Source organism: Anthonomus grandis, chromosome 9, assembly GCF_022605725.1.
Source record: "Anthonomus grandis grandis chromosome 9, icAntGran1.3, whole genome shotgun sequence".
Lineage (NCBI taxonomy): Eukaryota > Metazoa > Arthropoda > Insecta > Coleoptera > Curculionidae > Anthonomus > Anthonomus grandis.
This window is the reverse complement of record NC_065554.1, coordinates 9,492,162-9,505,280: the sequence shown is the minus strand read 5'-3', so window position 1 is coordinate 9,505,280 and position 13,119 is coordinate 9,492,162. Positions and strand designations below refer to the sequence as shown.

The window sequence follows — 13,119 nt, the reverse complement described above, 5'->3', positions numbered from 1 at the left end:
ACTCCACAAATTTCAACCTTCATTTGCTCTTCATGGTCCCTACTTAAAGCATCAACATAACGCATTGTTGAACCCGGTCGATATTTTATGTCGAACGTAAAGTCCTGAACTTTTAACCACCATCTGAAACTTGTGGAATTAAATCTTTCTTAGAAAACGTAGTTCTTAGCAATCAGTATCGACTATAAACCTAACCAATCCTAACAGGTAGGTTCTAAAATGTTTTAGAGCGTAAACAACAGCCAATGTCTCTAACTCATAGGAGTGATACATTCTTTATTCTAAAGTTATTTGTTTACTATAATAAGCAATCACGCATTGCCTGTTTTCTTTGATTTATATAAGTACTGCTCCAAAACCAAGGGAACTTGCATTTGTGTGTAGTTCGGTGGATAAATTTATATCAAAAATATGTAGAATAGGCCTAGAGGTAAGTATTTGTTTTATTTCTTCAAAGGTGGTTTGTTGTTCCATCGTCCACATCCAATTTGAATTGTTACGAATAAACCTTGTTATAGGCTATAGCTATATTGGTTCAGTAAGTTTCGCGAAATCTTTGCAAAACTTATGAAAATAACCAGCTAAACCAAGAAATTATCTAACTTGCTTAAATTTTTTATGAGTTTCCATCTTTAAGACAGTTTCAATCTTTAATTGACCCTCTGCAATATTTCTCGACCTAGGCAGTTAATTTTCCTTTATAGAAAGACGCATTTCTTTAAGTTTAATGTAAGATTGTGTTTATGTAGGCAATCCAACACTAACTGAAGATTTCTCAGCCCTTCCACTCTTTTTGAAGGAATAATAATATCGTCAATGTATGGAAAACCTACTATATATTTGAGGTTTCCCAATGCATTACTCATCAACCTTTGAAATACTGCTGGAGAATTTGCAAGGCCAAATGGCATCCTAAGAAATTCGTAATGTGAATCGGGAGTAACAAAAGCAGTTTTTGGCACGGAATTCTCATCTACAGGTACCTGATAAAATCCAGAGGCTAAATCTAAAGCGCTAAAATAAGAATTTATTCCAAGTCGATCAATCTGGTCCTCTTTTAGTGGCAAAGAGAACTTATCTTTTATCGTAATCGTATCGTATTCAAGCGGCGGTAATCAACACACATTCGATGTCCTCCGGTTTTTTTCTTAACTAGTAGAACAGGGCTGGCATTTGGAGAAGTGCTTTTCCTTATTATATTATTTTCAAGCAATTCTTGAAGTAATTTTTGCAAATGTCTCGTTCGGCAATTGATAATCTGTAAGGAAAAAAGATTTTCTTAAAACCATTTGATCATAATTTTGGCCTAATTTTTGGTAACAACGAAACCCTCAACGACATACTCAAAGAATTACGAAGAACTAATGCATGAAGATTTAAGGTCACTGCAGAGATAAATATTGCGTTTAACCTTACAAGGAAAAAAATATCCATGACGGAAACCCTTTTCGATCATTTTACTGATAATATGAGTGACTGGGCGTTTTCACACTAGCCGACACTACACCACTACGATAACGAGATACCGGTGGACACGTTATAAATAAATAATTAAAATAAAAACGATTTTTATTAACCTTTATAAGTTACAAAAAAATAAGATACTTAATTACAATGGAAACAAAGAAAAAGTTTGTGTAAACTTAAAAGGAAAAAAGCTGCTATTCTCACTCAACCCATTTAAGCTTCACCTAAGATAAAATATTTGAATACTTAAATACGCTATTCTTGACATATGTTGTATAACTATTTTTCAAGAAAACAAAAATAATACCCTGTCGGTTCATGACTGACCGATGTTGGCAACAGACAATCGACCTCCCTCAGTCGCAGCAAAAACATCGAAAGCACCCCGCGCCCACCGCAGGTCATCACCCAGCACTTCCTTGCATGTTCACACTTGTCTGTTCATTAGAAACTGTCGAGATTTAAATTGAAATTTATTTATATTGAGAATTTTAAAATTGTCTGGTATGAGATTATATAATATTCTGGTGTTGATGGTGTTGAAAATAAAAGATCTCCGAAACATGGCTGTTTTATGTTGTGATTTTAGAAATTGAGACGCTTTCGCCTCAGTAAGCAATTTATGAACAAAATTTAAAAGATGGTGTGTTCTTCGGTTTTCCATGTTCAGCCAGTTGCATTCAGAGATCAAATGAGAGACATAGTCACGTTTACGTATTCCATACAAAACCCTACAGCATGCATTATGTACTTTTTGAATTTTATATTTATCCTCCGCAGTTAGTCACAATAATTAAAATGCGATAAAACAAGGCTCACATAACATCTTTTTTAATAAAAAGTTTAACAGTTGTCGGTTGTTATAAATTAATTTAAGAGCATAAAATCCTTTTTTAATAATCTTCCCTACATGTTCATGAAATTTTAGATCCTCATCCACTATTAAGCCCAAATTTTTGCACAAGATACAAAGGATAAACTTGTGGCGCCAATGTGTAGATTTAACGACTTTTTTACCATGTCTTTTTTGGTTTTACTACCAAAACACAATAACTTTGTCTTGTTGGGGTTTAAGTTAAGATTATGTTCGTAAGCTAATTAATTAACTATATTAAGATCCGAGTTTATTTTTCCAGCAGCTTCCTAAGTATCTTGAGGTTTGAAAAAAAAGTAGATCTGAGTATCATCAGCATAGGCATGTGTACTACAAAAAAAAGGAGCAGCGATAACGTCTATTGTGCCAATAATAAATAAGAGCTTAAAATTATGGGCCTTATCTCGTTTTCATCCAAACTATTCCATAATTGGCCAATATCGCCAGTGAGTCCATATAAAGTGTTAGAAGGGTTAAGAAGCTCTTGAAAATAGCGGTAGATCATGTCCTAAACATCGTCTCAATTGGATTAATATCGAGACTATTTGCTAACCAATCGATAGTTTTAATTCCAACATCATTAAAATAATTTTGAACAATCTGAGCAACATGCGGTCTAGCATTATCCTGCTGAAACAAAAAATTCTCACCAATGTAAGGGCCGAATAAAATCACATGTTCTTGCACAATCTCCCTTGTGTACCTATCAGCTGTTAAACTGCCATTATTAATAGCCACCAAGTCAGTACAAGCAGTTAAAGAGATTCCTCCCCAAAATATTACTGACCCTCCACCAAATAATCTGCTGTTCTGGAAGTTACATTGAGTATATCTTTCATTTGGTCTTCGATAAACTCTTATGCGTCTATCTGAGTTGTAGAGACAGTTTCTGGTTTCATCTGACCAAAGAACTCTTTCCCACTCTTCATTAGCCCAATCAACGTGTTTCCTAGCAAAAGTTAACCGCGTTCTATGATGCAGTCAAAGCTGGTCCTCGCAGTGGGATTCTTGGTCTCAGATTAGATTCAGCTAGGCGTCGACGAACAGTAATAGTTGAAATTCTGAGTTCATCTGCTTCCTGTAGCTGTGTCTGCAGCAATCTTCCTGTCACAAATCGTTGTCTTAAAGCAGAGAGTCTTATGAAACAATCTTGAACTTGTGTAGTTATTCGATGTCTGCCTTGACCAGGTCTTCTTAAGTGCTGACCTGTCTGCCTATAACGCTTAATCATACGGGAAACGGATGCTTGCGATACACCAAATCTCTCTCCAATTTTCAAAAGCTCTATCCCCCTTTCAGTAGAATGACTGTCTCCGTACATTCTTCCGCCGTGTGTAAATTTTCAGTACAAATGATACATTTTACCAATAAAACTTACAAGCAAAAAAAGGTATGTTAATGCAAATTTTATCTGAAAATCCAACAAAATAAAAATAAGACAAGCATACTTCGAGTAAAATAAACACCTGTATAAATTTAAAATGTCTGTAATACGGCAGTTTAATAAAAATGAATCCAATTTTTTTGGATATTTACAAATATAATTCGAAATAATGAAGTGGTCCGTTAATTTTTCTGGCCAGTGTATATTAGCTTTTGAGGCTAATGTAGACAATAACCATGCCCCAGCCAGGATTCGAACATGACACCACAAAATCGAATCGGCTGATATTCCATTAAATCTTAAAAACCTGTTAGACTTCGGCACAAGACATTATATTTAAAATGGGTCTGTTTCTCTTGTAGAAAAGGCAACACGCTATTACTAAAAATATGCGATTATCTAACTTTTACCATTCATTAAATGGCAAATGCCATTTCAAGAAATCGATCGCTTCCGTTTATCTTGGTACACCCTGTATCTACTTTCGAATACGAAAATCGGTAAAGAACGTATTGGCTTTGACTTAAGTCCGACAAATAAAAAAAGTTAATTCGCAAACACTGCAATATCTTACTCTATTTTTTTCTCCCAGAGGGTTGGGTATGAACTTGCAATAATGGGGATTGAAGATCCACGATAATGGATTGAAAATTCATATTTAAACAACCAATTTTCTATGAAAACTAACACATAAACAACATTATTTTTAGTCACTACTCGATAGGGTAGTGTTAAACCACTGCTGTACTATGTTGGAGCTTCAGCATGGGTTCCTCAGGGATACGTGTTTACACCTGTTCTAATTTTAGTGTATGCTAATGACATACCCAACTGTCAACCTGAGTTCATTTTTTACTATTATGCAGAGAATACTATTTGATATAAGATAACAAAATTTTAAAGCCTGTCTTAGCACACACAAAAAAGTGGACTATTTCTAATGGATATTAGTTGAATGAATTAAAGAGCCAAAATATAGTGTTTTCTCTTTGTGGTGCTGATACTCAACAACAGTCCTTAGATTAGTTTATAAACTGTTTGAATGTTACTCTGGATAAAGGCTTGACGTGGCAATGTTAGGTAGAGAAACCTCTACTAGAGACTATTCAGAGAAACTATTCAGAAGCATTTACCTTATCCGTAGCTTGTCTAGTTTCGCATCTACGTATACACAGGAAAGTTTTTTTAGGATATGTCTATAAAATATTTCTAATGACAGTTTATTAAATTGGAGCCTTAAGGATATCAGAACTTGTTGCATATTGCAAGTTAAAATTTAAGGAGCATATTCCTCATTGTTAAAAAAAACGTGTTTAATACTTAAGCTAATTTACTCTCATAGACACTATTTGTCACAGGAAACTAAGGGCGTGCTTTGGGTCGCTAAAGCGCTCTTACCGATTATTAGCTCTAATGAAAAGAAATTCTGTTGATTTGTTCATTTAACCATCAACCATAAAAGGAAAAATAGCTCATTTCCAAATACACTAAAGCATTTAGACAAGAGAAGTTTTGCTAAAGAGGAGAATTGTTTACGTTTACACCATATTGTTTACGTTTCCACTCATGAATTAGCCGCATCCAATAACCATATCACTCACCTTAACATTAATATATCAGATATATTCTCAGACTTCCAGAATAGATCTCTCCAGACCCTTGTACCACATCTTCAATTTCTTCCTTCAAACTGGAGTGGTCTCGGAGTACTGGAAAGAGTTTCCTAAAACCTAGTCATAAGACAGGCGACAAACCTTCCGCTATCAACTATGTGACCCAGTGTACTTAAAAACTGCAGTCCCCAAGGTATTTAAAAAGATTAATATTTGACATCATCACCCCCCTTCTTGAAGCCCCTAATTATTAACCCATTTGACCCTGAAACTATATTTTTCCGAATTTGTATATTTTTTCTTAGAAACGTCCAATAGAAGATCCCATAAGTCGAGAAAAAATCAAGATTTTTTTTTTCAATTTCCAGTTTTGGAAAAAAAGGCGGTCCTTTTAAAAGGACGGTAGGATAAAGGGTTACTATTAGAAAAATAAGTAAAGACTTAAAAATATGTTTATATATCTTACAAAATTCTTAGCAAAATACTTAAAACTTAAACTTAAAAACTAATTTGTATGATAGTCCATAAAACAGTTTTTTGGGTGAAAACCAACTTCACATTTTTGGCACACAAAATTTGCTTTTTTTCACAACACATTTCCGCTGACTCTCGTGATATGTAACTAAATGATCTAGTCTATCGTAACGTGAGAATTGGAATGCAGTTTTTGGCAATTTCGAAGGTCCTCTCTTAGTTGTTTTCCTGTACGTTTCGAGCAGCTGTGTCCCTAGGTCCCTTCTAAACTGAAGTTGGTCAAGAGTACCACCATTATTCCTATGGAGTTGCCACGAGTTTTGTGAGGCCATGTCTACACAGTGGAAAAATAACGGAAAATACCACTTTTTACCTCGTACTGAAATTCTATATTGGCTTATGTTTTTGTCACTACGGTCTACACCTCCCATATTTTCGTAGTATGCCTGATCAATTGAGGCTGATCTAAATAAACATGCTTTTTTTCAGCCTGTGAAAATCGTTTGACCTTATTTACTGGCAAAACTGAACATGCATTGGTGGCTAAAGTAACAACGCTGTTGTCATTCTATTTGCATAATGCGATTTCATTATCGGCATCACCCCATTCAAATGTACCTCGGGTCTTTTTCTTCAGAACTGTCGCATTGCTAAATGGAGATTGTGGGATCCGGTTTTCACGTATAGTACCATGTTCCTCAATTATAGCTCCTTTAGAAGTGACAAAGATGTGAAAAAATTGTCAAAAAATATGTGAAAGGGCTGGTAAGGCATTTTATGCAAAACATCTGCATATTGGAGAACAACTGACGCCTTAGTAGGGATCAAAATAAACAATGTATCCAAGGCGTAGGGTACCTACCCAAAATTTATACCTCCACCTTATAGGCTTGCGTCGAATAAATTGCTTACCGCTATGTCTCCCAAAATACGGTATCATAGCCTCATCAAGGCTGTGATTCTCTTCAACTGGGGCATAATCAAAAAATTTTTTATTTAGGCTCTTGAAAAGAGGACGCAGTTTAGAGTACTTGTCTTTTTTATCAAGGGAAGTATTATCACTGCAATGAAGAATACTCATTATGAATTGAAATCTATCTCTGGAAATAGCGGCTAATATAAGTTTATTCTGGGTATCGTTGTTGTGGTAGATCGTCATCACTGTCCCAGTCGTCTTCACCTTCTACGTCAAATTCAATTTCCGCCAGGGGCCTTAGTTGCACTCCGGGTAAATTATTTGGTACTACGTCGTCTTTAGCCCCAGAATCTACATCGGTATCGCAGTTTTCGTTTTTATTTTCGGGTGGAAAAATTGTAATGCCTGTAGGAATGTCCGACGTAGAGCCGTTCTTCAATTCCTCTAAGATTTCTGCCATGGTTATTGGCTTTTTCCAATACCTGTAAAAAACCACATAGTATATAATCCTACCGTCCTTTTAAAAGGACTCGTTTAATTGAACGCTCCTGGGTTGATCAAGAAGTGTACATAACTACAAATATATAAAAAGGTCAGTATGTTATGTTATTTGTTAAAAACAATCAAAACAAGAACGAAAAAATAAATGAGTTTTAACATGTCTTACCTTGAGTCACTCATTGCAAAATCACTAGATACACAGCGTGTTTTATTCGTCACTATCGATCCAAAAATTAACAAAATCCTAACGACCTTGTTTAAGATGTTAACTAAATATAATGTGACACTGGCGACATCTTCAAACCGTCAGCTGAATCAGAAAAATACAGGTTTTTTTTTAAATCCTTTTAAAAGGACGGTAGGCGTAAATGGGTTAATCAGCAGTTTCGCTTTAGACTACGCAAATCTACGGAGTTGAACCTTCTTGGGTGCCTCAAGGCTCTCATCTTGGGCTAGTTCTTTGTAATATTTTGAATAATGATATAGATGAATGCTTCACTATCTGCCTATTTTTGTTGTTTTCCGATGATTTAAAATTGATCTGTATAATTAAATCCGCTGATGATTGTGACAAATTACAATAAGATCTAAATAATTTGGTGCGAAAGAAATGATATGAAACTTAATCCAACTAAATGTAAAATTATGATTTTTTGCGTTCTATAAATTCTATTCGCTAGCTATCGACTACAGGGTGTCCCAAATTCGAGCCTCACCATTGGTATCTCGTTAACTAGAAAAGATACGAAGTCAGTTAAATTGAGGCAAAGTTGCGCAATTTGGTGCTCATTAAAACGCCCTTTTGAAATTTCAAAAATTCCGAATACCTTAGTTTCCGAAGATATTTGGAAAAAACCGAATAATGGCGATTTATTTTTTATTTTTTTACGGCTCTATTTCTATAGATATAACATAATAAATTACTGATTCTCATTGCTATTTTTTCTATTTTACAAAATGGTGCCGTCAGATTGTCAAACCGACGTTTCGTATTTGAGCTGTCATCATCAAGTTTGTTTTTTTAAATACGGCACTGGACTTTGGTAGAAAGTAAAATGAATAATTTTAAATTATTTTTAAGGTAAATAATAATCCTGGAGCTTCAATTAGAGTTTTCTCAAACGAAGTAGCACTACCGCGAATGACAGTTTGGAGAACTTTACATAATCGTGGATATAAACCTTGTGTATATATTAACCGTGGAAGTAAGACCTCAGGGACGACAATCATTTAATGTATGGGTCGCACAATAAAATTATCGGCCCGTTTTTTCTTGAAGGAAATCTAACTTCCGAAAATTATGCAGAATTAATAAGGACCAATATAATGGATTCTTTAATGGAAGAACCTTTGGATGTATTACGTCAACTATGGTGGCAACAGGACGGTGCCTCACCCCATAATGGACGAGGCGCCACCAATTTATTAAATGAATTGTTCATTAATAAATGGATTGGAAACCAATGACCCGTACGTTGGCCCGCTAGAAGCCCCGACCTAAACCCTACGCCACAAAATCTTATAGCCTTACGTCAAGACCTAACAAAGGAGATCAGGGCTATTCAGCATGCGATTCTTAAAATTCACAGACTGACACGAAAATGCATCCAAGCAGACGGCTTACTATTTGAATATTTGCTTTAATTGTGTTATAAACATAAAACCTCTTTTTATGTTAGTGTTTAGGCCTTTTTTTATTAATGCGTTATTATAAAAAAGGTGTTATATTCTTTATCTTTCTCTTTAACACGAGTCCTTATGGAAATATCCATTAATATAACATTTTTGAATAAGTGCGATACATCGTTGGTTTAGGGACATAAGGGGCTCTTAAAATCCGTAATAAAAGATCTAGGACCGTATTTAAAAAAAAAACTTGATATTGACAGCTCAAATACGAAACGTCGGTTTAAAAATCTGACGACACCAATTTGTAAAATAGAGAAAGTAGGAATGAGAATGAGTAATTTATTTTGTTATATCTATTGAAATAGAGTCGTAAAAAAATAAAAACGAAATCGCGAATATTCGGTTTTTTCCAAATATCTTCCGAAGTATTTGGAATTTTTGAAATTTCAAAAGAACGTTTTAATGAGCACCAAATTGCCCAACTTTGCCTCAATTTGAGCGACGTATCTCTTCTAGTTTACGAGATCCCAATGGTGAGGTTCGAATTTGGGACACCCTGTACATGATCGATCGTTATACCCTTGAAGGAACTTCTCTTCTTAAAGATTTGGGTATCACTCTCGATACAAGCTTACAGTTTTCTTAGCACTTCGATAATGTTATCAATAAGGCTTTCCAGATGCTTAGTTTTATTAGGAGGTGTACTCAAGAGTTCACAAATACTGCGGCTTTAAAAACACTCTACCGTATCCTGGTGCATTCTGATCTGGAGTATGCTTCTTGTGTATAGTCTTCTTTCTATGACCGCATAGACATATTAATGCTCTTCAACTAGTTGAACATAAAGTATTTTAATTAAATATCTCGGATATTTACAATGATGCAGGTATGCTTAATATACTAAATATGGCCCCCCTCAATACCCGCCATAACAGGAGGAATCTTATCACATTTTGCAATATCCTACATGGGAAATCTGAGCTACTTCAGAGCTACTTCAAAAAATCAATATTCATGCTTCAGAATAAAACGTTTTTACTACCCATTCCAACGTACTGACTATAGTCTTAATAATTTCCTTACTAGAAGAATCAGACTAGCAAATCAACATCATAACATTTATCTTTTTGAACATTATAGCAAATTCCTGGGTCAAGTTTTAGTAAACATTAGCTAGAACTTATTAATTATTATTACCTAATAAGTATTATAAATAAATAAAAAATATTGTGTTAAAAGCTTACAAAGTGTACTGCTTAAACAGTTTGCAATGCCAAAAGAGGACTAATAAAATTATTAAAAAAAAAAATTATAAACTTTCGGGTAATGCCGTAATAACCGAACGTTCCATTTAATATCATTTGAAACGGCAAACTTTTCACCTGTTATTTGTTATAACAATACATATTGTTTAACCACATTTCAGAAAATAAACTTCAAGAGTCATATTAAAAAGTATTTTTTTATTATTTACGTCATAGGATCCAATGCCTGAACAAGTGGTTCAAAAAACTCAGGAAAATATTCAAAAACATGACGCAGATGAAAATGAAAATAAGAAAAATGTAGTCGAAATATTCAGAAGTGGAAATCCAGAAGAAGACGGCAAAGAAAAGATTAAAATTTTTCACGATACCTTTGTGAAGGATAAGGACGTTATCAAAGAAGTAAGTAATCATTTAGCTCTAGCAAATCAATAGCTCTTGAAATTTTTAGTGCCTTAAAGGCTTCTACAACGACCACTTTATTACGCAAGCAACGAACTCGCAAAATCAAAACTTTATTGTTAAAAAACATGATGGCAGTGTGGACAAATTGGTTAAAAGTATGAATTCAGAAATTTTATACAATGAGATTCAAAAAGAGGCGCATTTGCTGCAAACGCCTAAAAATGTGAATCATTTTATAGACTCGAATCTACTTAAAAGGGCCATAACAGAAAGGCAAAACCTGAGAATAATGAAAACCAGAAATTTATGCTTATCATTGCAGCAAAAAATAAGTCAGGACGAAATATTAGATAGTAGTGCAGGTATAAGCAGTGGGAAAAAGGAGGGGCTGATTAAAGGGTTTTATGCCTTTGTGTACTTGCTAATGTTTACGGCATTAAATTTAGAGTATAAATGTGTCCAGTGATAAATAAATAAATAAAAAGTCGAAATATGTATGATTTATGATATACCTCGCAAATATTTACATATTGTAGCTTTTTTACTGTTCGTTTAGGTATGAATTAAAACACTCGATGCACGAAAATAATCAACTGACTTATTACACACGTACACACTACTAGAAACATATATTTACACTGTATTTATTTTCTACTATTTTTTCGCCGGTCCAATATTCTGACTTGAACTGGCCTCCTACCAGCGAAGGTTCCTTATATATCTTCTTAGTTCTGACATCATCGCTCTGACAGAAACATGGCTCCAGCCCGACGTTTCAGACTGTGAGCTCTTTACTGGAGAATATATTTTTTTTTTAGAGCTGACAGACAGCTATGGAGAGAAGAAGCCACGCGTGGAGGCGGATTCTTGGTAGCGATCTCCAACTTCATTAAATCAGAGAAAGTTGATCTTGAAATCATAGACAATTTGTTACCATCTATAGATGTTGTAGGTTGTAAGATTACTATTAATTAATTTGTAATTTATCTAATTGTTGTCTACAGCTCACCTTCCACTTGTGACAGCGACTCTAAGACTTTCTGTGCATTAATAACCTTATACTTATTATTCTTGGAGACTTTAATGTCCACACGTTTCAGTAAAGTAAAACAAGTAAATCAAGCTTTAAATAATAAAAGTAAACTATGAAATATAAGTTCTCTCAAACTCTTGGACTCAGAACTGTGATCCGAACATAAATGGCAGGTTTCTTGATTTGGTTTTTGCAAATGTTAACACTTAAGTCAACAAGAATGAGGTTCCTCTTCTGAATGAGGACTTGCTTCAGCCTGTCTTGATGGTTTCGGTCCAAGCTGCTCTACCTCACATTTCAAATACCACAATACAGAAAAACAATATGCCTCAACTTAACTTTAGAAATGCCAACTTTTCACTTATGTATAATCTAATACTGGATGCTGATTGGTCCATGGTTTTATGTTGTAATAATGTTGATGCATGCTGTAGTGAATTTTATAAAATCCTTAACAACAACTTTGTTGCATCAACTTTTTAGAAGAAGTAGGCGATTTCCAGTGTAAATTTCTAAAAATATAGAAAGCATATCGGGATTTTAAATGTTATGGTACTGATACCTATCACCGCTAATTTAACTCTTTACGCCAAACAATAAAATATCAAGTTCGGGAGGCCTTCAAAATCTATGTTATTAGAACAAATGAAGCAATCTTTGAGCAACCCTCCCTCTGCCTTTATTAGGCCCAGGAGGGACCAGTATTTGGTGCCAGCAATAATTTACGATTCTTTTGGAAGAATTTTTGAGGGTACTGCAAATATTAAGGTTCAATTTAAATTTCATTCATATAAAGATTCTAACCAAGCAGATAATACCTATTTAGGTTGTTTTTCGGATTATGTTGAAGTTTCCCCATCAATTTCTGCTGATAAAATTGCAGCTGTAGGTAAAACATTAAAAAATAAAATGACCGCTGGCCCAGATGGAATTTCCAGTTTTATAGCAAAAGATTGTGCATTTATTCTGTGTAACCCCTTATATCATCTTTTTAACCTAATCCTCAAAACCAGTCAGTTTCCCTTTATTTGGAAAACTGCCAATGTACTTCCCATACCCAAGAAAGATGAACTACAGAATATTGAAAATTATCGTCCCGTATCCATTCTATGTAAGTTTTCTAAAATCCTTGAGATTATTATTTAGTTTTATATTTCCTCAAGTTCAATGAAAACTATAGATAAATCAACATGGTTTCTTTACCAAAAGATAATGTATAACCAATCTTTATAGAGTGTTCGGATTTCTCTCCTCTACCTTTGATGAAAAAAGCCAAGTTAATGTAATATATACTGACTTCCGCAAAGCCTTTGACCCAGATCACTACATCTTATTGCAAAAGTTGAGGAAACTGTTTAATGTTCCTGAAAAGCTTACTGCTTTATTATCATCTTATCTCATTGTTCGTCAACAATTTGTCGAAATTGAAGCGCTACAAATCAAAATACTTTATGTCTACATGTGGAGTTCCACAGAAGTCCAATCTAGGTCCACTGCTATTCAACCTGTATGTCAATGACCTATACCATTGCCAATTGCACTTTATGTAGAACGAAAT

At 34.4% G+C, this 13,119-nt stretch overlaps 1 protein-coding gene across 4 annotated transcripts in view; it reads left to right on the top strand.

The window, feature by feature from the left end:
• The window catches only part of LOC126740778 (uncharacterized), a 41,872-nt gene extending 30,853 nt beyond the window's left edge, over window positions 1–11,019 (top strand). For 3 of the 4 annotated variants that reach the window (XM_050446947.1, XM_050446948.1, XM_050446946.1), the window contains exons 27-28: window positions 10,340–10,525; window positions 10,575–11,019. In XM_050446947.1, coding sequence (XP_050302904.1) covers window positions 10,340–10,525; window positions 10,575–10,994 — 606 coding nt within the window. In that variant the 3' untranslated portion in view covers window positions 10,995–11,019. The remainder of the gene's footprint in view (window positions 1–10,339; window positions 10,526–10,574) is intronic. The other variant, XM_050446949.1, reaches the window with a different exon arrangement.
• The last annotated feature ends 2,100 nt before the right edge of the window (window positions 11,020–13,119 follow it).